Below are 27,314 nucleotides of genomic sequence, written 5' to 3' on the forward strand. Positions count from 1 at the left end.
AAACATAACTTAGAATACATGAAACAGATCCAAAGAGGTTACCAGGAAACTAAAAACTCCATTGAACACTGGCAAAATATCCTGACAGAAACTAAAGACAGCCTTCTGAAACTTGAAGAGAGATTTATGGCATATGATCGTGAAAGAAAAAACCTCTTAAAAATAACAAGGAACCAGAAAGAAACAATTCAAAGGCTAGAAGATGACAAAAAGATACATAACTTAAGAATAAAGAATATGAGTGAGGAAGCAGGAGCAACCAAAAATGAAATACAAAGAATACTCACAGATATATTGAAGCAAAATTTCCCATGTATAGCAAAAAGAAATGATATCCAGATAAAAGAGGCATACAGAACACCAGCTACCTACAACCAAAACAGATCTACACCTAGACATATAATAATCAAGATTCCAGAAATCCACCAAAAGAACAGAATATTAAAAGCAGCCAGAGAAAAGAAGCAGATTACCTACAATGGGAAAATTATCAAAATAACAACAGACTTATCAACACAAACTCTTAAGTCAAGAAGGGAATGGGGAAAAATATTCCAAGTCCTGAAAAAAAATAATATGCAACCAAGACTCATATACCCATCAAAACTCTCTCTCAAAATTAATGGAGAAATAAGATGCTTCCAAGGCAAGGAGGAACTGTGGGAGTTCGTGGCCACCAATCCAACCCTAGAGAGAGTGCTGAAGGACATTCCAGAGAAAGAGAGGAAGGGATACCAGGATTCCAGCAACAGTGGCAGAGAGGCCTCAATGAATGGAGCAGACAGTGGAATGAGGGAATAAGGTGGACAAATTATAGCAGAAAAGTGGTGTAGCAGACATGAGGCAGAGACGGTAAGCTATAGTCTTTAGTATAGACAGCTCTAAAACACTATTAAAAAAGGCAGAGGTCTTTGTTAATAGTGTATCAGGATTTAAAAGACACAGTAGTCTTATTGCCATATTTAGTTTGAATTTAATTTGTTCTGGTTTGTCCACTCATGTCAGATTTGAGGGCACAGACATCTGACCCAAAATAGGTTATACCATGGTAACTATCCTTACTTTCCTATTAACTTAAACTGAAATCCTGTGTTACTTACATTGTCTTACTATGACTGATCTTAATTGAATCAGATTCATAAGACCATGGGTTGGCCTTGGCTGATTTTATTTGAATTTGGTATGCTTGTTAGTATCAACCCTAAAAGTAGAGGCAACTACTCTGAAGATGACAAGATGTAAAGGACATCCATACTGGTATTAACTATTAACAGCTCTCAAATCCTACAATGCTTTCAAAGTTGTGTTTTTATATAAATAGGTCATACTATGTTTAACTATATTAAGCCGGTGTTGTGGACCAATCTATTGAAAATAACAAGAGAAAGCATAGTAACTAAGGAAGATCATCTATATTGTGGTCTTATATGTCTTATCCATTGCATGTTTTTCTAGGAATTTGTTTTGCTGTCTTGTTACGACTTGGTTTTCCCTATAATACAGAGAGGATAGATATATATGTAGAAATTCACACATGAGTTTTTTTTTTTAAATTATTTACAGGAACAGATGATATAATGCAAGATGTAATGAATAGATACTCTGAAGAAGAGACGCTAAGAAACCCAATGCTAATTTTGTAGCATTATGATATAAATTCTAGCAATACTATTGTTCGCTGATTAGAATGACATTGGTCTGGTCTCTTGAGTTCAATTTCAGCATATGTAGAGATGGGGATGGCTACCACGAAGAGAATGAGAGATGCTATGGTAGCTATTATTGTCCTCCCTAATGTTGGATCCTGAAGACCTAAAAGGCCTTCATCATCCTGTAATGATTTGATTAGTTCTATAATATGCAATAAGTATGTAAAGTGGGTGAAGATGGGGACAACTATTTGTAAGAAACTAGAGACAGTTAGATGGACAGTGAGGATCTCCAGTGTACTTGCTTTGAAATCTGTATTTCTTTAAATTGTTTTTTTAACTGTTTTGTTCTGTTTTGATATGTTTAATCTTACCCTCTTTGAGATGTAAAACAGGTGTGTAGGACTGATAACCATATTACTGAGTTTTTGTTCGATCATTGAGCAGAACTGTTTGCAGTGTCACTTTTTGAATGTCATTTTAAGTACTTTAATTTTGTAACCTGAACAGCTATTTCTAAAATAACAATATGTAACCTGTCAACCAGAGATTTCTTACCGTTTGTTTTTCTGCAATTTTGTATTATTTCTACCCTTTTTTATCTCCATGTATTTTTCATTTCCTTTTCTTTAAATAAAAAATCAAAAAAAAAGAAAGTTTTCCATAACAGACAATGAATAAACGAAGTACAAAATATTTCTACAGCAGAGTATTATTCTGCCTTTAAAAGGAAGTAAATTCTGATATGTACTACAATGTGGATATATTCTGAGGATACTATGCTAAGTGAGATAGACCAATCCTTCTAGGACAATCAAACTCAGAGAAATCATGATGGTTTCTAATAGTTGGGAGACAGGAAGATGAGGAATTAGTGTTGATTGGGTATAAAATTTCAGGTGGGAAACATGAAAATGTTCTGTTGATGCATAGTGGTGACAGTTACACAGTCAAGTGAATGCTGTTAGTGTAACTGAACATACACTTTAAAATGGTTATGATGGGGTGGGGGATTTAACTCAGTGGCCCAAGCGCCAGCCTGGCAAGCGCTAGATTATAAGTTTGATCCCCAGTACCAAAAATAAAAATAAAAATGAAATAAAATGGTTACAATGATAATTTTATGTCAATAAAAAATACAAGAATTGTGTAATCTTTAAATAGTTCTTTCCATTCAAAATCTAGAAATCCATTTTACCAACTCCCTACTTCAGAAAATACAAGAAACCCTACAGATACTTTGCAAGACTTGGATGTGTGATGTACTACCTGTTTTTTCATGTTTCATTCCTCCGAGAAAGATGACCCAGAACGTGGGACAGTCACAGTTCAATGAGAAGTAGAACTCAAAACTGAGTAAAATTCAATTTTGTTACTTAAGTTAAAAATTCACAAAATAACCAGTGCTAAAATATGTACAAACTGCTATTTGGATATTAAAACCAAATGTTTGGAGTTAAGAGATACCCAGGACATAAGGTAGATCAGTATCCTGGTGATATTTTATCAGGCTAAGGGCCACACCAGCCCTATACCTGTGAGACTTGTCTATAGGTTGTGTCTAAAACAACAAAACCATGGCTTAAGAAGTCTTGTAGTTATGTCCTAAAAATTCATAAAAGTACAACACAACAAAGAAAACCAACATGCGACTAAAAAAGATGACAACAGTAACACCTATTCTGAACTTCAAAGCAACTCCTCCTCTGCCTAATCCCAAACCTCCATGAACCTCAATTTTCTCATCTGTACAACGGAATTACTAGAAAAAATGATTATGCTGTGCAATTATAAGTATTGAGTCCCTACCCAATATCTGACACCTAATAGGTGTTTAATAAATGTCAAGTGAATCAATCTATTAATTTCCCAAAGTACATACCCCAAGACACCCATTACCACACAGAAGACAATTTTAGAAGAGACTCATGAAATCTGGGCATCTGCCAAAGAAATATTAGCAGTTGCCTTTCAAGCAACTAACAGTTATACACAATGCATGGAAATGCATTTGAGGTACAGAATTCATTTTTGCCTAAGATAAAAGTTCTTTAAAGCAAAAGAAAAGCTTGATGAGGTTCTAGAGAACCACTACCAGAGAACCCTGGCTTCCCTCCAGCCTGACGGTCCCCTCTGGGATGCCCGCCCTGTGTCTTTCTCAGGCTCCACTCCTTCTTCACTGGACACCATGCAGAACAGTACTATTTAAATGAGATAACACTCATGAAAGCTCTTTGGAAACCATAAAATCCTATGCAAATGTAGAGGTCTTTATTTAATAAGAATGTATGAAGCCTATTCTGAAATTTTAAATGGATCAATTTAGGCCCTTATTGTTCTCTCAAAAGGCAACACAATTTCAATGCTTTGCTTTTATAAGTGCCTCATGATTGATTTTTATTCTCTATGGAGCCACAGCCTTCAACATTAAAAGGAAAAAAATCTTCACACTTCAATAAGTGGATTTTCTTCCCTAGAAATGATCACTTAAGAAATGCAGAGATACATTAGTGATAAAATACCAACCATTCTCTAATAATAAAGAAGGAATTATTGGGAATCTTTGAAATCAATGGGGGTGATTTTTTTATTTAAAAAATAAAAATAATACTGAATTTTTTTAAAAATTAGGAAATTAATACTAGTTAATATACTGCATGTTGTTATCTTAAAAGTAGTTTATCAGATTACAAGGTTTAGGCATGAAACAATTATCAAAAAATGAAAACAAACGGTTCTTTTTGATGGACAGATTAATAATACAGTTATCTATATTGTATATGTATACATACACATATATATGTATAGGTATACATATATATATATATATATATATATATATATATATATATATATAAATCTTTTCCCATCTTTTTCCCTTTCCCCAATTCCAGTTGATCTTTCCTTTTGATCACTTGCCCTTTCATTTTCACAGTACCTATTACAAATTTTGGACTTTATTTATTCTTTCCATTTTTCTTTTTTTTTTTTTACACTAGAGAAACAATATGATTTTTACACGTGCAAGTCTGATCTATTTTACTTATGAGTATGGTCTCAAGTAATGAAGGTGATTTTTAAGGCATAGTGAATTTTGATAAATTCAGACCCTAAGCAATACCAAATTTAAGGAACATTTAAATGTGGTATGGGGCCAGGAGTTTAGCTCTGCAGCACAAGTGACTGCCTGGCAAGCGCAAGGTCGTGAGTTTGATCCCTAGTACCAAAAACAAAACAAAAATGTGGTGTAAGTTAAATCTTAGATCATGTACAAAAATGGGGGAGCTAAACAAATTATACAAATGCAATCTTCAATGGTACATTCTAAATTATAATCTTTCCAAAAGCTCTTACCAGATTCTGTGACCCCATATTTCTATCCTTCACATTCTTCTCACTAAAGTAGGATCTATTTGTTAGCTTCTGGAAATATGTAAAAATGTAACTTGAAAATTTACATTCATTGAGCATACACTCAGAGCCTAGTACTATGTTAGACACCACTTTATATAGCTCAAATACTTAGATATTAATCTCTCAATTTTATGGGTAAGAACACTGAGGCTTACAGAGCTTTCCTAAGGCCACCAAATCACAAAGTAGGAGTATATAGGTTCAATCATAAAGGATGAGTGATAAAACCAGATCCAGAAAGTCGAATATACACTGGTACCATAATTACCTCTAACTGCATTTGTTTATCAGAATTTCATCTAAAACACTTCTTGTTAATTTAACTAAACTGCTCTCAAGTTATCCATACTCATGAACTCTTTCTGTCACAATAAAAAGATGAGTTGTTTACACTCTTATATCTGCCAAGCTCTGGCTCCTTGCCTCAGTCAACTCAAAGGCAAAGATGAAAGTGTGTGCTTGGTTTTGTCAACATGCATTGACTTAAACTTTGGGAGCCCTAAAATAACATAGGTTGGCTAATAACAGCGCTCACTCTAATTCATAGATAGTTTTCCCCCACGTTGTTCATTGAACTGCCATCTCACACATTCTCATCAACCCAAACAACATAATAGAGCAATGATGTTGTTCTCATACAAGACAACACAAGCCAAACTATCTTACGAAGGGTAGGTGTGTTCCATGAGTTTATTTTATGCCCTAAAACCATTTTATTTCTCATTCCCGCTACATTTCCTGATTCCAACAGGGTATTGTGGGAGCCTCTCCCATGCAGCTAGAAACAGGAAGCACCTGAGAAGCCATGAGAAAAAAAGTCTTTGTGCCAAACCAAAGTCAATATTTTAAGAATTAAAAAGCTTAGGGCTGGAAATATAACTCAGTGGTAGAGTACTTGCTAGAATGTGTAAGGGCCTGGGTTTAATCCTCAGTACTGAAAAAAAAAATTCAAAAGTTTTAGATATTTTGAAAAAGTATCCACACTCTTAGAGTTTCTTCAACTCAACCATCATTCCAGCCTTCTGAAGAGAACACGGTTGGCCATCATGAGGCCCACAAAGATGTCCTAATTACTGAATGACCAATGATCTTCCTGCGCATTTCACCTGAGTTTTCTCATGAGTACTTCACAGAAGCCCATAGAGGTATGTGACGGAGGCATAGTGCTATCCATCCCCATGGCAGGGTCGAGTGACCAGCTTGAGCCACAGAAAGTCAGAGGGTGGAAGACCTGGCGTCTAGGGAACCCACTAATCTTCCATGGTCTTTGCATCACCACATGGAAGCACACCTAAAGCCAGCAATCCCTTCCACCCCAGTTCTCTGCCTGCTGTGATCCATAGTGGGTTTCCACCATCTTTTCATTGTGCGGCTTCTTGAGGTCACAGTGGGTTTCAGTTTTTCCAATTGTAAAATGAAATAATTCCGTCTTAACTTCTACCTTGTACTCAGATTCAGTTCAAGCCCTTGGGGAGAGATACCCAGCTGGACACCACAGGCAGGAATTCTCTTCCCACATACACTGCCACTTTCAAACAAGTGCAGTTCCTGTTTTCCCTTCTTTACAGCTGGGACTGTGTCATTTGGATTTTATCTATCTGGTGCTTAACAGAGACTTAACAAATTAATTGCATCGTATTCTTGGGACATAAGCCAGTCACCCTATAGTGATTAAACAAATGCTTGCTGTATAGTAATTAGAATATAACATTAACATATGTATGCTTTGCAGACATACGCCAGACACTTTTTAAGAACTCACAAGTGTTAAGTCAATCCTCTTCACAGCCCCATAGGGTAGGGTAGGCACACAGAAGTCAAACAATTTAGCTGAGATTTCACTGCTAATAAGAAGTGAGTAAGCCAGGATCTGACCTCTTAGCATTTCAGTCAACCAGTTATCTGCCTCCCCACTATGTAGCATGCAAATAACCAAATAAAAAGAAAAATTGAGGCTTGGGCAAGACTATCAACCTCTTTGGACCTCAGTACAGACAAGAGGCCGGACAAGGTGACAACTGAAAGATCTTGTCAAACTAAAATGCTTCCATTGTGTTTAACTATAATATGACCTTCACCTAACAGAGAGCTTAAGTCACTGAGATTTTTCACATTAAGATAAAATAATGGCTGCTTTAAGAGCCAAAATCAGTTTAGCTTAGACCACAAAGTGGAGATCTCTAAAGCCAACAAAGTACAGGCCAAGAGCCCTCTCACACATTTTCCTGACCTCTGCCAGTACAAGCATCCAGAGAAATTCGAGCATCCATGGCCCATCTCTTGTCACTGAACCAAAAACACAGAAACTTTCTGTTTAGTCTCTTGTTTTCCTTGGGGCTGCTCTTGTACCCCAGTACTTGCCCCACTAGCCCCCACTCCTTACTCATCTAAGAAAAGTTAGGATAAGCAAGTATGTGTGACTAGGGGAGGAAACATTGTGTGTGGGCAAAACCATGTTGTTAATTTCTTTTCTGATTCCATGTGGCCATCATGAACTAAAGGAACAATCAAAGCAGAAAGGCCTGGGCCCATCCTATAACCATATCTCATAGGAATCTAGGTGGCTACAGTGAGCCATGTATCAGTCAGCTATTACTGAATAACAAGCCTGAAATCTCCATTGCAAACAATAGGAAGGTGGATTTCTCACTTGTACAACTGCATGAGCTGGGGCTTAGCTAACTGAGGTGGGCTCTGGCTGGAATTAAGCTCAGATTTGCTCCTCATCTCACCAGCAAGCACCATAGAATACAATGCAGGCTCAGAAGCTCTGAGCAGAGTGGGTGGACCCTGGAGCCGAAAACATTGGCCCAATGGGCTAAACTCATAGCCCTCACTGAGGCCTCAAGTTGTCAAAGTATGCATTTGTTACTGCCCATGTTTATGGGGCCATTTATCAAGAATGGTGCTTATTGACTTCTGGGGTCAAAAGATTAAAAATGCTCCCCCAAATTTTGGACTTGCTGGCTGCCATCTGGATGCCAAGGAGAGGGGCTATTATCCGTTATATAGCCCATTGGGCAGGAGATGGCCTTGTTATACAAAAATAATTTGGCAGACACCACCACCCAAAAGGGAGCCACAAAGTCAGTGGAGATAGAGATAGCCCTGACATTACTGCTGATCCCACCTACTTTGTCAGCGCCTATCTGCACTTGAAAAGACTTGCATCTGGCAGCTCAACTTCCAAGCAATCCCTGGGGGCTAATATTAAAGCTAGCCCAGGTCTGTGAGCCTCAGATGCCCTCAGTGTCAATTGGTGAACCCAAAACAACTGCAACAAATAGAAACCGCTCACTACTCAGGACTATGCCTAGAAAACATTGAGAAATAGACTTTACAAAAATAAAAAAGCCTGGACTTCAAGGATATAAGTATTATTTATTATGGTTGATACTTTCACTGGATGGGTAAAAGCCTTTCCTACGAAATCTGAGTCAGCTCTGATAGTAGTCAAAAAGCTCTTATATGAAGTTGACCCACGATTTGGCTTCCCTCTATCCATGGGGGCTGGCAATGACCCAGCTTTTATAGCCCACATAACTCAAAAGTTAACCCAAGCTTTGCAGGTCAATTGGAAACTCCATTGTGCTTACCGGCCTTAAAGTTCAGGACAAGTATAAAGGATAAATCAGACTTTAAAGGCAGTAATAACTAAGATGGCCTTGAAAACTGGGTGTCTCCTTCCTTTTGCCCTTTTGCGTGTGTGATGTACCCCCTATGTTGCAGGTATTTCCCCTTTTGAGGCTTTGTATGAGAGACCTCCTCCTATCTTGAAGGTTTCTAAAGAAAAATTAGTTGATTTAGCTAATCAAGATCTTATTAAGTAAACCCCAGACTTTTCAGCCAATTCTAACTTCCATCCACCGGTTATTTCGACCAGGACAAACACCCTGCTGTGGAGCCTGGACACCAGTCCTTATCAAGAGGCATCACTGTGAATTTCTTGAGCCGCAATGGACTATCAAAGTAGCTGGAAAGCCTGCCTCGATTCATCATTCCCACTTCAAGCAGGTCCCAGCTTTCAAAGGTGATCAGCCTTCGGATAAGTGGACTGTTGTTCCCTCCAAGGACTCTTTGAAGCTTAAGATTGCCAAATGTAAATGATAATCTTGTGTTCTACCTTATAAAGACCCCAAGGAGGCCTTTGTCTGATTGTAGAAAAAAAATTTGTTACTTGTATGACAGAACAGAGTAAATTTAAATGTTGATTTTTGTTATAGCCTAGTTTTAACCGTTGTGCCTCATTTCTGTTCTGTATGCACCGCTCAGCCCCCCCCCCTTCCCTTCCTATCTTTCTAGGTTAAGTTTCTATTTCCTGAGAAAGCTGTAAAAGCCTTAGGTATCAGTTTCCTGTAACCCCCTCCTCTCATCCAGCTATCTGTAATAAAATGTGCTGTTCTTTAAGAAATGCTTAACTTTAAGGAAATTATAGGAAGTTCTGTAAGGCCCAGATGCTATCTAACTGGGTCAAAGTTTGCAACATTCCTGTGGTTTTTGGCTTTAAAACCCAACCTTTCTAGCTGTAAGGCGCGCAGTCTCCAAATTGGCTCCCGGGGATTGCATTGCCAAGGCCTGGCCTAAAATAAAGCCTTTGCTCCCCAAATTTTATTTCTTGCTTCCTTGGGTTTTATCCCAGGTTCTGAGCTATCACATTTGGGGGCTCATCCAGGATGGGAGCAAGACCCCAGACTCATTTCTGAACATTTGAAAGTACGTACTCTGGAGGATTTGTTTGGACCACAGTCAGTTTGTACTCTTGGGGAGGGGACGCCCTCAATTTGGGAAGCGGGGACCTCCCGAGGACAGGGTCAATTGGTTTTCTGGGGACAAATCTTGTCTGTTTGTATAGTTTTCTGGATGAACTTCGTCCATTTGTGACTCTGCCCCAGGTGGGGAACTGCTCCGTTGGTTAATTTGTTAATTCCTCCAGATCCCAAAATTTGACCAATTTTTGAGCAAAGGCCATTTTGCTGCAGCTTGTCTTGTCTTGTATGTCTATTTATGTGCCCATTTGGTCTAATTGTTCTCCTTTTGGTTACCCCAAATCTAACAGAACATGCTCTCCTAGGAACCCCTTCTACGAGCCCAAAACGGACAAAGGGATTTAGATACTTATGTTCAGTGTTTTTGTACTTTAAAATTGTCTGCCTGTTTGAATTTGTTACTAACTTAGGGGCTTGTTGCCCATTGCTGTTGCAGGATCCATATGGCTTATTAGACTCAAAGTTCATAATAAAAAAAAAATTATTTCCTTTAGCTCACCAAACTTCATGAAGCAACCTTTGTTTGTGTCTTTAGTGTTGTGGTACCTTGTTTAATGTTTTAGTCCTCAATTGATTACTTGCAACCTCGGCAAGTCTTTTAAAAAAGAGTATTTTCTTTCTGGTTAAAATGTAAACATATGTGCACATATATATGTATATTTATGGTTTTTAAGAATCATATCAACTTTACCAAGTAAAAACCAGGTCATACTATATTTGAGCCAGTTAAAAGGTTATAGACTTTTTTTTTTTTTTTTTTGGTCTTTTTCCTTTTTATCGGTACCAGTGATCTAACTCACGGCTGCCTGTTTGCAAGGCAGGCGCTTATGCCGCTGAGCTAAATCCCCAGCCCCAGGTTATAGTTTTTTAAAATACAGCATTTTAATGTGGTAAAAAGACATAAAATAAATATGTTTTAGACTATTAAAAGGTGACTTCAAGGGTTTTGTTGAGAGTTTTAATGTTGTCTGAGAAGCAAGAGGAAAGGTAATTCACTGGTAATAGGGACAAAGAAAGTGGTTTTGTCTTCAAGTCAAAATGTCTGGCTGTGCCAGAATGTGGAAGAAGATAAAAACTCAACTTGGGGGTATATTGTAAGTTGTAGAAAGCTCAAGAGGACAAATTTTATTTGTCTTGGTTTATAATACTGCAAATAACAGGTTTGACAAGAAGTAAATGTGTTCAGAATTTGACAGAATTAGATCAGTTTTGGTAGAAGTATTCATAAGATTGGTAAACCTTTGCTGCAAAATGTTTCCATTAAAATGAGATTATAGGTGATTATAGAGATAAGACACAAGTTCTTGCATGTGCTGTGAACATCTGGGAGATTATGTGGCACAATTTTGTTACCTATGAAAAAGCCCTTTTTTGGTAAGAATGTAATTTCAGTAAAATGATGGCCCGCCACGCGGCACCCTGGGACAAAAAGCAGTGTGCCATCCAGATGAAGCCTGCTCTCTGATCCGGAATGCCAAAATCATGTTTTCCGTTTGTCCCACCCCGACTGCACATCCAGAGGTAAGAAAGTTTCCAGAGTATCACTAGTTGTTCTCTTTGCAACTCAGTCAGCCCCACATGTTAGATAAAAATTGCAAAGGTTTGAGAGATTTGAGAAAATGCCCCTCAGCCAGTTAATAGAGATAGCACAAAAGGTCTTTATGCCTGATGATGACCCGGAGGAACAAAGGACACTTCTCCATGAGCGTGCTGACATCCTCAAACTACAGCAGAACCTATGGGCTGATCTTACCGACAAGCCTTTGGGAAATGCCCACAACTATTTCATCGATGGAAGCAGCTTCATCCAGAATGGCAAATGAGTGGCTGGGGCAGCAGTGACCACCGAAAACGAGGTACTCTGGGTTAAGCAGTTAGAGCCTGGCACCTCTGCCCACAAGGTGGAGCTCATTGCTTTGACTGAGGCACTAAAACTAGCCACAGGAAAGAGGGTAAACATCTATACTGACAGTAGATATGCTTTTGCTACTGTACATGTACATGGAGCCATCTATCAGGAGGATCGAGGTCTCTTAACCTCAGCTGGGACTAAGATTAAAAATGCTCCACAGATTCTAGACTTGTTGGCAGCTGTCTGGCTACTCAACGAGTTGCTATTACTCATTGCAAGGCTCACCAGACAGAAGATGACCCTGTCACCTTAGGAAACAGTTTGGCAGATCAAGCCGCTCGAAAAATAGCAACACGTCAGAGGGGCCAACCAAGGAAGTAACTGCTCTGATGCTAGTCCCTCTGACCTTGTCAGAACCAGTCTACAGTTAGCATCTCAACTTGGAGTAAAGTCCCCCACCCCAGGGGGCTGGTACCAGTTACCTGATAAACGAGTACTGTTACCAGAGGCACTAGGGTGGGAGCTGTTACACCGGGCTCACCAAACTACCCATTTAGGGAGAACTAAAATTGCGGAATTGTTCAGAACTCAGTTTTTTATTCCAAAACTCTGCAAACTGACCACCTCTTTGAGCTCCAGATGCCTACAGTGCTTGTTAGTCAACTCAGCAAGAGCTCTATGCTGGAGACCACCCGACATCGAGGAATTGTTCCAGGAGAACATTGGGAAGTAGACTTTATGGACATGGTAAAGCCTGGTTTACAGGGGCACCGCTATCTCTTGGTATTAGTAGACACTTTCACTGGCTGGGTAGAAGCTTTCCCTACTAAGTCCAAGTCAGCCTTAGTGCTAGTTAAAAAGCTATTGCATGAGATCATACCTCAGTTTGGCCTCCCACTATCAATGGGGTCCGATAATGGCCCAGCTTTCATAGCCCAAGTCACCCAAAAGTTAGCCCAGGGATTAAAGATTAATCGGAAAACTCCTCTGTGCCTATCGGCCACAAAGCTCAGGGCAAGTAGAACGTATGAACCAAACTCTCAAGGACATTTTAGCTAAGCTGTCTTTAGAAACTGGCAATAATTGGGTGAGCCTTCTTCCCTTTGCACTGTTAAGAGCTAGATGTACCCCATATGTTTCTGGAATTTCCCCCTTTGAAGCCATGTTTGGGAAAACCCCGCCATTGGTTCCAAGATTATCAGAAGATAAACTAGCTGAAATAACTAATCAAGATCTCATTAAGTCCCTGCAGACTCTTCAACACATGTTGACTTCAATCCACCAGCTATTTAGACAAAAACACCTGGATCTGTCTTCAGAGACGCTCTCAAGGCACCGATCGAGCCAAGGACTCCAGTCTTAGTGTGATGCCACCAGCAAGAGTCCCTCGAACCCCTGATGGGAAGGATCTTTCACCGTGGTGCTCAGCACTCCCACCGCCATCAAGGTAGCAGGAAAGACTGCGTGGATTCACCTTACCCATGTCAAACCATTGGAAGCAACAGACAGTGAGGGGTGTTCTCAATGGACTGTACAACGGACTGGTAACCCCTTAAGTTAAAATTGACTAAAACATAGTTAGATTATGTCAGGCATGAACTGTTTTAGCTTGCTTGCTTTGATTTTAATAACATTGATGCCGACCTTGCACGGTGGCTTTCGTCCCCCTGTAAGCAAAAAACAATTGTTAAGATCTTTGTATGGGAGCCCCTATGATTGCGGAGGGGGCTATATTACTAAAGGTAAAGACACCAACTAGGGGGGATTATACATACAGTAGGAAACAAGGATAGAGATCCTTCCCACACAAATGATAAATTGTATACACACAGTCTTCAGGCAGATTGTGGGGACAAGTTAGCATTCCTTGTTGCTATAGCCTCAGTTACAGGGGGTTTGACTCAAAAGTGGATGTGTATGTTAAAGCCCCGCATGATACCTAACAAAGGTAGCCAGCCAGGGCCATGCCCTCAGAATTGTTCTTATTAAAAATGTTTCCCCAGATACATTACCACCCCTTGATGCTGTCTAAATTGTGGGGAGTTGATCTGGATGCTCAAACTTCTGATATTCTGGAGGCCACTTATAAAGCCTTAAATGCTTCCAACCCAACTTTGGCTGAAGATTGCTTGCATGGCACAGGGCTCCCCCATTTCTTTGTGATGCCCACCAATGTTTCTCTGACTACGCTGGAGGAACAAGATTACTTAAATTGTAGTGCTGGTCCCTCCTTTAGAGTACAACCAGTAGGCTTCAAGGACTCTGTCTCCAAGGAGGTTTTCATAATGATACCTCTGACATTGATGTGGGGTTCATTGCATTTACAAATTGTTAACCGAACTACCTCCCTTTATCCCACCAAAGGGCAAATATTTATTTGTGGAGGAAATATAGCCTATGCTTTCCTCCCAACTAACTGGACAGGGATATGTGTAACAGCTATCCTATTGCCTGATATAGAGATCCTACATGGGGATGAGCCTGTCCCCATTCCTAATTTAGATTATATCACAGGCTGATCAAAGAGGGCAGTTCAATTTATCCCTTTATTAGTAGGCCTAGGAATATCAGGAGCCTTAGGTATGGGGGCAGCAGGAATAGGGGTTTCTGTCCAACTTTCCAACCAGATCGTTAGTGATGTGCAGGCATTATCTAGTACCATTCAGGTCATTCAAGACCAAATAGACGCATTGGCTGAAGTAGTTCTCCAAAACAGAAGGGGATAAAATCAAGAGACTACAGGAAGACCTAGTTAAAAGGAGGAGAGAGCTATTTGAAAACCCTTTATGGAGTATCTAGAATGGAATCCTGCCCTATCTCCTGCCCTTGCTTGGACCATTGTTAGGGATACTGCTCCTGGTCACAGTAGGTCCTTATATACTCAATAGAATAACTGCATATATCAGACAACAAATGCAAGGCATAAAGCTGATAATGTTATGCCAGCACATGTAGGAGCCCGTACCTCAAAATCCTTAAAATTAGTTCAAAGATTTGACCTCAGTCACAACATCAGAGGGCAATGTTATAGCCTAGTTTTAACCATTGCACCTCATTTCTGTTCTGTATGCACTGCTCAGCCCCCCCCTTCCCTTCCTATCTTTCTAGGTTAAGTTTCTATTTCCTGAGAAAGCTGTAAAAGCCTTAGGTATCAGTTTCCTGTAACCCCCTCCCCTACCCCTCATCCAGCTATCTGTAATAAAATGTGCTGTTCTTTAAGAAATGCTTAACTTTAAGGAAATTACAGGAAGTTCTGTAAGGCCCAGATACTATCTAACTAGGTCAAAGTTTGCAACATTCCTGTGGTTTTTGGCTTTAAAATCCAACCTTTCTAGTTGTAAAGATGCACAGTCTCCAAATTGGCTCCCAGGGATTGCATCACCAAGGCCTGGCCTAAAATGAAGCCTTTGCTCCCCAAATTTTAATTTCTTGCTTCCTTGGGTTTTATTCTGGGGTCCGAGCTATCACAGTTTTCTTTCTCCTTTTGGTTAACAGCTTTAATAATGACAGCTGCAAGACCTTTGTTAATCCTCCTATTGGACTTTGTATTGTAAACAAGTTAATAAACTGTCAAAAATCTTAAAAGCTTATGATTTTAAAGACGCACACAAGGTTATAAACAGATACCTATGAGTCAATGATTTGACTCACTAACTAAAATCAGTAGGAAATGTTGTACACTAGCAAAAAGAGCTTTGTTATATTTATATTATACCAAAATACCTGTAATGTGGCCTACTGTTCTATATGGGTGTTTCTTTGCCTCTGGGTGACCTAATTGATATGTTAATCAATGCTCTCCTCTGTAAAGAATTATAAATTGCTGCATGACTTCTCTGTCCTCTGCAAAGGGAAACAAAGGTCTTCCTCATTTCTTAGTGGATCGAGAATTTTCTCATTTCCTGATCCACGCCCATAACCCCTTACTTTGTAAATTATGATATGTACTTAAGGGCGGCAAGTGTAGAGGAAAGACACACAGCTTTTACAATCTCCAACTGCACTGTGTTGCTGGGCCCAAGATAAAATAAATCAGTGCTGCTTTTTAAAATATGTTCTTGCCTCATTTTTTAAATTCAAGTTTGGGGGCTCGTTTGTGGATTACAAGACTTATGATCAAATCCAAGTTTAAAAACAAAAACTTTCCTATAAGTTTTGTGATGATTAAGTAAAAGAATTTTTAAAGCCCCCAGTCCAACACCCTCCTACTGCTAATCCCCACAGTTGCTTTATCAAAGTTAGAAGTGTGAGCCATGGAGGGTACAGAGACATGGACATGGACATTGGACCCCAGATACCTCTTCAAAAGGACTGGACTTTTTATTTCTGGTCCTCATGTGGTATGCAGAGGAGCCACCAGGGATAGCCACAGGTCTCCTTTTCACAACCCATCATTTTTTTTGAAAGATGAAAGTGGTGGTACTACTGAATAATGAGTTTGGCTTCGGTAACCCCTGTCTCCATTCTCCTTGTTGGTTCCTCACTTTCCCCAGCCTGATGATCCTTGTTGAGACAAGTTGCCCCAGGGGCCTTCCCCTTTCTTCCTGGAGAAAGAGAAAGAACAGCTGGGAAGCTGTTGTCTTGATATGTTATCTGTGGATCTCTAACTATCCTTCCCCTGAATAATTATACTATTTTTAGGATGAAATTTTTCTTCTAACTAGGAAAATATAGAGATAAACAAGGCTGGAATTCAATTTCCCTGCATGGCCCAGTCAGTCAGAGGACCAAAGGGCTTGTCCCTTCTGCATGGGGGCTCTTCTTGGGGACCAGCTGGTTTGGGCCACTTGAGTTCCCAAAGAGCCAGGGAGGGACCTCCACAGGCAGGAACAATGCAGTACACACACAGCATTTCCTAGAGCCCTCTTGATGACCACAAAATATGAAACCTGGAAAGCCATGGAAGCCCAAAGACAATGTGGACTCAGGCCAGTGAGATTTCTGTCCAAACAAATAAATTTTGGGGTATTATAAAAACTACAGAGGGAGCAGGTTCCAAATCACCAGAACAAGGTCAAGAAAACCTGAGAGCAGAAGCTATCAAAATGAAAAGGCGTGCATTCTCTGAATCCCAGAGTTCAACTTCAACTGAACTAAACAGCCATCAACTTGACCATCCCCAGCATCTATTAGTGTTTTCATTTGCCTTTATGGGTGGGCGGGGGGTACTAGAAATCAAGCTCAGGACCTTGCACTTGCCAGGCAGATGCCTGTGCCACCAAACTGTATCCCCAGCCTTCCATTTGAAATTCTAAGCAGGTTGCCTGAGAAGACACATTTTCCTTATATGATCCCAAGTACACCTCAGTGAAGAGCTCTTAAAATTGCATTGTTGGAGATCTACAACATCTGTCCAAGTTCTAGGATTACACGGGAAGGAAAGCTCAGATGTCATAGGATGACTTCATGTGTGGGGGCACTAAATTTCTGTCACACTGCTGCTTTATGAATCCTGAGTCTTATCTTCCCCTTGCCTTAAAATATCTGTTCAGAGTGCAGCCAAGAGTTCTGTGGGAGCCTAATAATCAGATACACAGACCTGGAGCAATCATTTGGGACATTCCTCAACATTTTGGGTAAGGAAACTGAAGTAAGCTAGCTTTCCAGGACCCCACAGCATCTGGAAGTGCCAGAAAACCAAAGAATGTTTAATTTCTTGGTGGAAGTTTGGTGAATTTTAGTCACTGACGTTTTATAAAGCTTGGTAAACACTATAAGCTCTAAATAGGAATGAGGCAAGGCTAGGCTTGATGAGAAACTACTGCTCTCTTTGCATCTGTCTCTTACCTGGGCAGGGCCTTCTGTACCATAGCCCATCTAGAGGCAAGCAGTGCTGTCTCTCAGTATATGTAGGAAGCTGGCAAAACTGTCCAGGTAGAAGTACATTTAGAGAGAATGAGGCAAGAGGTGAACAGGAAGATGCAGGATAATTAATTCATACTCACCTTCATAGCAAGGGATTAGTGTCCTGCCTTTTGCCTGGAGATTGGATGGGATGATGTAACAGAAGCCGTGAGGCAAGATATGATCTGTTTCATAGTAAATGTTCTTCCAGCGGTGGGCACAGGCCTAAAAGGGAGAGAGGAGGGAAAGCAGGAAAGTCAGCCTCAAGATCACAGTGTGGGTGGTTCTGCAGGAGGAGACAAGAGCAGAGGAAACAGGAAGCTGCCTTCTTTCCTGCCCAGCCACACCTTCATACCAGGCCCTCAGGTCAGATGCTCCTGGCCTGGATCAGGTGGAACAGTGGAAGTGAGAAGGGAGTCTTGAGGATACATGCCAGAAATACAACAGGCTCAAAAGAAAGCTGGGCATGGGGAAAAGGGGAAAAGGAGGAACTGCCCATATGGAACTGCTTTCATCTGCAGAGATGTGTCTATGTGCATTTCCTTCAGTAGAAGTAAACGCTTTTATTGATGATTCTTTTACTAAAGCAAATTGGCATACAGCAAAATGCACAAATCTCCATCACAGCAATTAATACATAGTGTCAGATGTCTGTGCTCTTATCACTAAAACCCTAACAAGGCAGAATATTTCTATCTCACCAGAAAGTCCTCTGGTCCCAGGGAGTGGCTAGATTCAATAGGCAAGTCAGAGAAGCGGTCCAAAGGGTGGGTGAGAGCTTATGGTAGTGTATGTGAGGAGATGAGAAGGCCATCCAGGTCAGGAAGGGCCCCTTCGCCACACTCAAGACAGCCTCATAGCACACAGCTTCTAGCCACGAGGACTGGGGTCAAAACCTGCACGGAGACCTCTGCAGCAGGATAGTTCTCACCAGGCAATGCACCAGGGACCAGCAGCCATGATTCACAACTGTCTCCTCCATCATGCCCCAAAACGTGCCCTTGCCTCCTGCTCGGATGTGACTCCTGTCCCAGTTCTATGTGGATGTCTCCACACACCTACAAGCCCCAACACTAACATGGTGCCCACCTGCTCCCTTGATGAGCACATGTTCTGCCCAGCCCAGCCTGCTCTCCAAAGCATGTCCTGCTTGCTCCTAGATTCAGTTCACTTCTTTCTGGCCAGAGGATGCATTTTCTTAAAGTACTGAATTTTAAAATAATCAGAGATTTTAATGTCTTGGTTTCCTCCATTGACACAGTTTCCATGGACTCCGACACAGCATTCTTATACTCTGCCACTGGCTTCTGCTACCCCACAAGACAGGAAAAGGAAGTGTCCTTAGTACGGTTATATTCTGTATGGGCATGGAGTATCCAAGAGGGCTTCGCCTAAGTTCTGGAGCTGGTATATATGCTGCAAAAGGACCAGAATCCAGTTTGTGTGTCCTGTCTCACTATAAAGCATTTTGTATCCTAAGGCCCCTAATTCTTGCCTGAGAAACCATCAAAATCCACCGTCCAAGGCAAGTCTCTGGAAGTTTGATTATACTTACAGTCCTCCACACTGGTTTCAGGACCTTTAAGTAACCAGCTGGGATGGAATGCAATGCCTGAGGCCACAGGGAGTAAAAGGATACCCCAAACCTGTCTCTCTCTGACATCCTTCAATGATAAGATCACTGCCTTTGAAGCTCTGCTCTCTATCCCGTCAAATTAAATGCCACAAGGGCCCTTGACAAGCCATTCTCTACCCAAAACAAAATGACTGGAAAGCTGCTCTTGCCCACACTCTACCTGTTGTCTGAAACATTAAACAACAAAAACTGATCTATTGCTACTCCTTCTACTCTAATCCACCCTCATCCCTCCCCACTTGGTACTATTTTGTGCTAACTGTGTGTTTCTCAAGAGATAGAAATATGTGGTCAGGAACTAAAAAAATACCACTAAGCAGACAGTGTCATGGTTTATGTTGGTGATTCCCAGGCCTCATGCGTTTACATTATGCATTTGTGACTGGTTCATTGTTTAGCATTTGGATTAGGGGTGTGAGTGCTACACCTGCCTAGGGGTGGAGCCAGGATGTAATGTAATGGCAGGAAGAAGGTGTGTCTCACTCTCTTTTGCCGGTTTCCTCCTTGCTGTTTGTAGCTGCCATGAATTGCGGCCCAGCCATGCCACCCTGCCTTAGAGCCAACTGAGTATGGGCTGAAACCTCCAAAAACTGTAAGAAATAAACCTTTCCTTTCCCAGCTTTGGACTTCCGGTATTTTGTCTCAGCAACGAGTAAAAAGTAACTAAGACAGAGTGCTATTTATAATTATCCCTTCCTATATAGGGGTTGGATTCCAGGATGTCCCTCAGACACCAAAATCTGCAGATGCTCAAATCCCTTATATAAAATGGTAATGTGTTTGCATACAACCTACACATACTTGCCCATATACCTTAAACTGTCTCTAGATTACTTACAATGCTTACTATAATGCTTACTATAATATAATATACTATAATATAAATATAAATTTTTAAAACATTTTTGATCCATAGTTACAAAAACCACAAATAGGAAAGGCTAAATGTAATTGATTTTTATATTTTCAGCTCTGAAAATGGCTTACAAACTTGAATCACTTATTGTCTAATCCCTGGGTAAATACATGTTAGCTTAGGGACTCCGCAAAATCTGTGATTTGGAAGTCTCACCATGTTCCATCACACTTCTGGGCTGAAGAGGCAGCTGTCAATCACAGTGCTAACAGTGAGCTGCACACTGACACTCATCAAGTAGGACTTACTATATTTAACATCATATGCTATTTAGGAGCAACCCTGGAGAATTCCTAGAAGATTCAAATAGTGTATTTCACATTAATATAAAATTCAGGCACTGTGGGAAGACAGAGAGCAAAGTGTCAAAGGCAGGGTCCACGTGGGAAAACAATTAAAAGGGTCTCTGAACATAAATCACAGAAAGAAAACACTATGTTTAGCCTGGTTATCATTATATACTCACAGCAATCTGATCTCTACCTTAAAAAACAGTCCAAGGGGCTTTCTGCAAAGTATTAATAACTTAATACAACATATTCATATAAAGTTATTAAGTTATTATTACCTAATACGAAGTATTATTATTTAATCTCCCCTATGAATTTTGAGGGAGGAAGGGAGCAGAGCCAGGAAGAATAGGAAAAGGAGAGTGTTCTCTGGAAACAAGAAGACTTGCTTAGAGCTGGGCCTAAGGCTCAGTGGTAGAGTAGTTACCTTAGTACACGGCCCTGAGTTCAACCATACTCAGTCTCCAAATCATCCTAAGAAATGAGCAGAGGACCTACTACCACCCAGAATCTTAGAATCTAACATATTTGAAGTAAGAAGAGCTGTTTTTTCTCCCAAGGAATAAAGAGAAGTAAAGAGAAGTAGAACAATTTATTTCAAAGGCTTCTTTGTTGTATGGATACAGCACATCATTCCTGGAGGGTGGGTTCTGAGTTTCTCCAGGTGGCTCAGCCACAAAGGCTTCTCAGTCTCCACTCCACCGTCTTAATGTGCACTATCTGTGTACAGATGGCCAGAGCCTCTCTCCAGCTTCCAGGTCTACAGCGCACAGCCAGGTTCAGCTCCAGGCCATTGGGAACAGTGTGTGAGGACACAGGATCAAAGTGAGGCTGGGACATCATCAGACTTCCACAAAGTGGCTCTCAACCAAAGAGGAGGCAGGGGCTGGGAAGACACCAGGAAGGGACTTCCAGGGTGCCAAGAATGTGTTTCAGCAGATGTCCCTCTAATGAAAATTCAGTGAGGTACATTCTGATGATCTGTGCACTTTTTCTGTGTGTTATAGTTCAGTAAAAAGTTGGCACACACAAAAAAGTCAGAAAACAGAGCAAAAGCAGTAAATGCAAAATGTACTCTAGTTTTTTAAAAATGGACGCGTGGGAAGCAATGAGAAGATAGGGAAAGGAAACAGGAGAGATAAGGCCAGAGAACACTGTTTCCACTCAGAAATAATCTAGAAACTTAAATTACTTGTTGTCTGACCCTCGATAACTCTGACCAAAAGAAGCAACATCAAAATTGAACATTGAGTTGCCCTCCAAGGCTAAAAGAAACAGTCAGTGCCTGAGCTAGGTTTGTTCCATTGTTATTATAAGAAATGATCTTTTTTTCCTCTATTTCTTAAAAAGTCATCTGCACCCTGGGATACATAAGGAGGGTACAAAAAGGAAGGGACTTGCCTTCAAGGCTGATTTAGACAAGGCATCATTTATTTCGCAGGGGCAAACTAGAAGATATCAAAATGTTCACGGAGCCAAAACACACAAGTATTAATAACTTAATACAACATATTCATACAAAGTTATTACTACCTAATACAAAGTATTATTAATTTAATCTCCCCTATGAATTGTGAGGAAGGAAGGGAGCAGAACAGGGAAGAATAGGAAAAGGAGAGGTACAAAGAAGGTCTGTCTACTACACTAGCCTGACATCTTGGCTCTTGGAAGAGCTTGTCCAGGTTTCCACTTAAGATGCTTCACTCTCTGTCATCACAGCTTTCAAATTCTCCATCTGTTCTTTACTTTGAAATTAGCACCCAAGGCCCTTTCAAAGCAGGTGCACAACCTCATCTTCAGACCCATCCTTGATATCCAATACTGTACTGCTAAGGATACAGGTCTCACCCCTACATCCCCAGGCACCTCTCAAACCCTCAAAATGTATCTGAACAAAACATATGCTCTCTATGTTTCATTTTAAAACAAATACCCACCCCCAGAAAGCCCTGAAAGAGAATGGAGACATTAAAGAAAATGCAAATAGATAAATATCATACAAAATATAAATAAAAAGGCTAAGTGTTCACTCAACGTACCTTGTCACATTTTATTTCTAAGGGGCATTTTATAGCACCTTGCCTCATATTTTCAGCAGTCACTTAGAATCAGCCACCAAGACAAGGTGACTAATTTGGTTTCGAATTATTTTAACATTGACCCTCAGTTCTCATTATTTAAGCACATCTTCAGATACCATTCCTAGGAGAGATGTCCTTGGGGCACTGAGAGTAAAAGTGATTTCCATCCCAAAGTGACTTCTATAAAAAGGTGGGGAACACATAAACACAAAATAAATTATACACACAGTATAAGGTAACGATGTAACACAGAGCTCCTGGTGACACAGAAGATGCTAAGCTTGTTCAAGATAGCCCATAACAGACTTTGTGGAGGAGGCAGAGCCAAAACTGGGGAAGAGGGAGAAAGTCAAACAAGAAGGGATTTAGAGGCCAGGTGTGGTGGTGCGTGCCTGTAATCCCAGAACTTGAGAGGCTGAGGTAGGAGGATCACTGCAAATTCAAGGCCAACCTGAACTACAAGCAAGATCCTGTTTCAAAATAAAGAAGGGATTTAGGACAAGCTGGATCCAGTATCCATGAAGAGATACACAAGGACAACTCAATAACAACAGACAAATAATCCAGTTTAAAAATTGGGCAAAAGGGGCTGGGGATTTAGCTCAGCGGCATAAGCGCCTGCCTTGCAAGCAGGCGGTCGTGAGTTCAATCCCTGGTACCGATGAAAAAGACAAAAAAAAAAAAGACAAAAAAAAAAAAATTGGGCAAAGGCTTAATCATTGCTACAAAAATATACAAAAAGCCAATAAGTAAATTAAAAGATGCTCAACATCTTCAACCAGCTGAGAAATGCAAACCAAAGCCATTGTGAAATATTGCCTCACATTCAACAGGATATCACTGTTTAAAATAGGTCAGGCAGGCAGAGTGGGTCACTGGGAGAACATATGTTCAGGGTGTACAAGGCCATGGATTCAATTCCTAGCATTGAAAGACTTGCAAAGATGTGGAGAAACTGGAACCTTTGTGCACTCCTGGTGGGAATACAAAATGTTGCAGCCTCTTTGGAAAACAGCATGGAGGTTCCTCAAAAACTAAAATTACTATATGATGCAGCAGTCCTACTGCTGGGTATATAGCCCAAAGAGCTAAAGCAGAATCTCAGAGATATTTGTAGATGCATATTTATAGCACCATTATTTGCCACAGCCAAGAGACAGAACAACCCAGATGCCCATCAATGAATGAAGAAAATAAAGCATATACATACAAATTATTCCACCTTAAGAAAGTCCTGTCATATACTCCAATATGGATAAACCCTGAAGCTATCACACTAAGTGAAAGAAATGTTACAAAAGAACAAATTTTACTGTGTGATAACACTTATATGAGACCTAACATTAAAGTCTTCATATAGACATGTGAATGCATGGGGACCAAGGGAAGAGAGAAAAGGAAGATGTTCTATGGATATAAAGCTTTGAGTGTGCAAGATGGAAAAGCTCTAGCACTTGGTGGAAAAACAATATGCACCCAGTTAATACTATTGTTCTACGCACATTTTTTAAAAAGTCAAGATGATACACTGTACATTATGAGTTTCTGGTCATAACAAAGGGAATGAGAATAGCAGATGTTCTCAGGTGCCCCTCTCCTTTTCTAGCACCCATGCACAGTGGCTTACTGATGGGTGATGTAATTATTGCACAAGACTTAAGAAAAATAGCTCTGTGCATGATTAAATACACAGGATTATCCACCCACCACTACCTACAACACTCAGCTCTGCCTTCTTGGCTTAGCTAAATCTTCCTTATGCCCCTCTCTGCTACTCATGTCCCCAGAGACAGCCCCTTCTTGTGTGTGTGTGTGTGTGTGTGTGTGTGTGTGTGTGTGTGTGTTTGGTTGGGTTTTTTTTTGGCCTTCTTGTGTTTATTTGCAGTGATGCAGAACTCCCCTCTCTCTCTTGCCCCTCTGGAAATAAGTTCTTAGCTATCACATCACCATTACCCATGAAAGAGAAAAAAGTATCTTCACAAGAGCAAACTCTGGCTCTAGGCTCAGTGCCATAAGAACATTTTATTTCGTCCATCCCCTCCTTTCTGTCTGAATCACGACTCCAGCCACTCTTCACTTTGTGAACATTCAGAGGCTTCTCTTTCTTTATCCAAAATGGCAGACAAGAACTCTGGCACTTCTGGAGCCAAGTCATCCACGCATCTATGACATCAGGCCACCATGCATAGGAGAACGTGACAGCTTGGTCAGGGTCCGGGGTCTCCCCCATAACAATTAAAGAACAATAGCAGGCTTGGGGGCATGGGGACTCAACAGGACCTACAGTGGGTTCAAGCTGGGAGGCCCTGCAATGCTGGCCACAGCACCCAGCTGCTTCCTCCCTCCCCATAGACCTGAGGAAGTGGAAACACTTAACTACACCCAGGATGGTAGAATTCAGATGAACAGCTTCTGCCATAGAGAAGTGTAGTACAAAAATGGGTTCCTCAGAGAGAGAATGGAACCATTTTACTTAAGTTCTCATGAAAAATTTGTTTTCCTAGGGATAACATACACATAAAAATGCTCAGCATTATAGTTTTGGCCCAAAGGAGACCTCAATAAGTAGCAGCTAACTTATTTTCCCTTCTTGATCTTATGCCTTATGACAAAAATCTTCTTCAGATTTCAAGAAAAGCCAGAGGCAGAAGATGCCCATGGAGTCATAGTGGTTACCTTGGGAAGTGCAGCAGGGGTACTAATTAGCAGCCAAGAGCAGGAGGAAACCCCTGGGGAATGAGCAGTGGGCGCTGAGCACACCCGTGGGAAACAGCCACCAAGATGTGTGTGTTAACAGAAAGATTTAAAAGAAAAAGGAGAAACAGACAACAAGATTCTCTCAGGTGACAGAAACATTCTCTCTGTGCTTTCTAAAACAATACAACATGCAATAATCATACGTGACTACTAACCACTTAAAACATGGCTAATGTGGGTGAAAACTGAATTTTCAATTTTGAAAATTTAACTAAATTGTGGCTGATGACTAGCTCATTGGGAATCTCAATAGCAAAGAATTTCTTTGTTTCCTCAAAGCACCTAATGGATCAGAACACAATATGTGTACTTTGGAAGGCAAATAATGACTGATCAAAATAACATGCACTTTAGGCCAGGCTCAATGGTACATTCCCATAGTCCTAGCTACTCAGGAGGCTGAGGCAGGAGAATCACTTCAGCCCACGAGTTTGGGGGTAGTCTGAGCAATATAGAGAGACCCTGTCTCTTTTTTTAAAGGATATATTTCATAAAGTGAAACAGTGTATAGGAACAAGTAAGAATGAACTACTGAAAACACCAATATGGATGAAAAATAACTGCTCTTTAAAAAAAAGGCTTACACAAAAGAGCACATACTGTGGGAATGCATTTATTTTAAGTTCTAGAAAAAGCAAAAGTAATGTACAATACTTCCTCTATCATAGAATTAGCCACCTCAGAAGGGGAGGAAGTTGACCAGACTGGGCTCAAAGAACTTCCCAGGATGATGGAAATATTCTGTATCATGGTGTAGGAGTGAGATCCAGTTGTGCCTAATGGCCAAAACAAACTACAATCTTAAGACTTGTATATTTTACATAAATTATACCTCTATTTATTATATCTCTATTATATACACTAAAAAACTATAGAATGAGTGATATCTACACTCTTCTTACCACATACATTTTGTCATTTTTCAATGACAAAAATTTCAGTGCCATGGGCCAAACACTAATGTTTGGCAGATTAAAAACAGTAAAAAGCTGCCTGAGCAGTAATGCAGGACAAGTAACCTCAGAGCCCTGTTCTGTCACCTTCCTAACATGTCACAATCACACACACTTAGGTGCCAGCCACTCCTCTTCACAGAACGCCAGGGAGGCCTTACCAGCACTCGGCCGTCCGCCCCAGGCTGCCGAGCCAGGCTCACCCCCATCCACTCATCATCCCGGTCTTCTCGACAGGTCTTTCCACAGGCTGCTCCACGATTCTTCCCTGGAAGGAAAAAACAGAAATCAGACTAGGATGGAGGAACAGTCTCTGCAGGCTGCTTTGCAAGGCCCACAGTTCAAATGTTTGTTACCTGAAGGAAATAAGAAACTTACAACAAAATGTCAATCAACTCTAGCAACTTGTAACAAAATGTAAATCAATGCCATCACTATGTACACTACTTAATCCAGCCTGTTTTCTTCATAGCAAGTCACTCAGTGAATGAAGCAGTGATACTCAGGAGCAAGTTCCTATTTTGTCTTATACAATATCAAGACAATTGTCCTAAATAGCACTAGGAATGCTACTGACACCTTTCTTCTGCTAAAGAAAATCATAACTCTTTCAGCTAATAATAATATTAGAAGATCTTGATGACAAACTTTGGAGAAAACAAAAACTTGAACTGATAATTATAAAGCTTTTTTATTTTAAAGAGAATAAAACCAAGGAAAATAAAACAAAATAAAACCAATCAAAACAAACCAGGACTTTAAAACATTACAAAACCAACCATAGTTACCATAACACCTTTTGTTGTCTCCAAAATAGCTGCAGATAACTTTGGAAATAGTAAAAATCAAACAGAACAGAATAGAATAAAAACAATAAAAATTGTGAATGCAATAAAAGACTTCAAAACAAGACAATAGTAAATTCAAAATGGCTACCATAATGTATCTTGCTATCTTTGAAATAGCTGCTCATGCCATCAAATTTAACATTAAGAAAAACAGCTGTTTTTGAGCGCGGTCCTATGTATTGCCTCCATTATTTTACTTACTCAAGGGAATCTTTGTAAATAATCTTGATTTTGATTTTTCAGTGTTAGGGCTTGAAGTGAAAGAAGCTTTGGGACAGTCCCAGTAAGTTCCAGCCAAATCTATCTGA

At 40.4% G+C, this 27,314-nt stretch overlaps 1 protein-coding gene across 1 annotated transcript in view; it reads right to left on the reverse strand.

The window, feature by feature from the left end:
- Itga9 (integrin subunit alpha 9) overlaps positions 1 to 27,314 on the reverse strand; it is a 410,762-nt gene that overhangs the window by 366,660 nt on the left and 16,788 nt on the right. The window contains exons 3-4 of the mRNA XM_063260331.1: positions 26,320 to 26,426; positions 17,627 to 17,750 (exon numbers count right to left, since the gene is read on the reverse strand). Of these exons, the coding sequence (XP_063116401.1) occupies positions 17,627 to 17,750; positions 26,320 to 26,426 (231 nt within the window). The remainder of the gene's footprint in view (positions 1 to 17,626; positions 17,751 to 26,319; positions 26,427 to 27,314) is intronic.

Source organism: Cavia porcellus, unplaced genomic scaffold (assembly GCF_034190915.1).
Source record: "Cavia porcellus strain 051 isolate PalLab524CR breed Dunkin Hartley unplaced genomic scaffold, mCavPor4.1 scaffold_13, whole genome shotgun sequence".
Classification (NCBI taxonomy): Eukaryota; Metazoa; Chordata; class Mammalia; order Rodentia; family Caviidae; genus Cavia; species Cavia porcellus.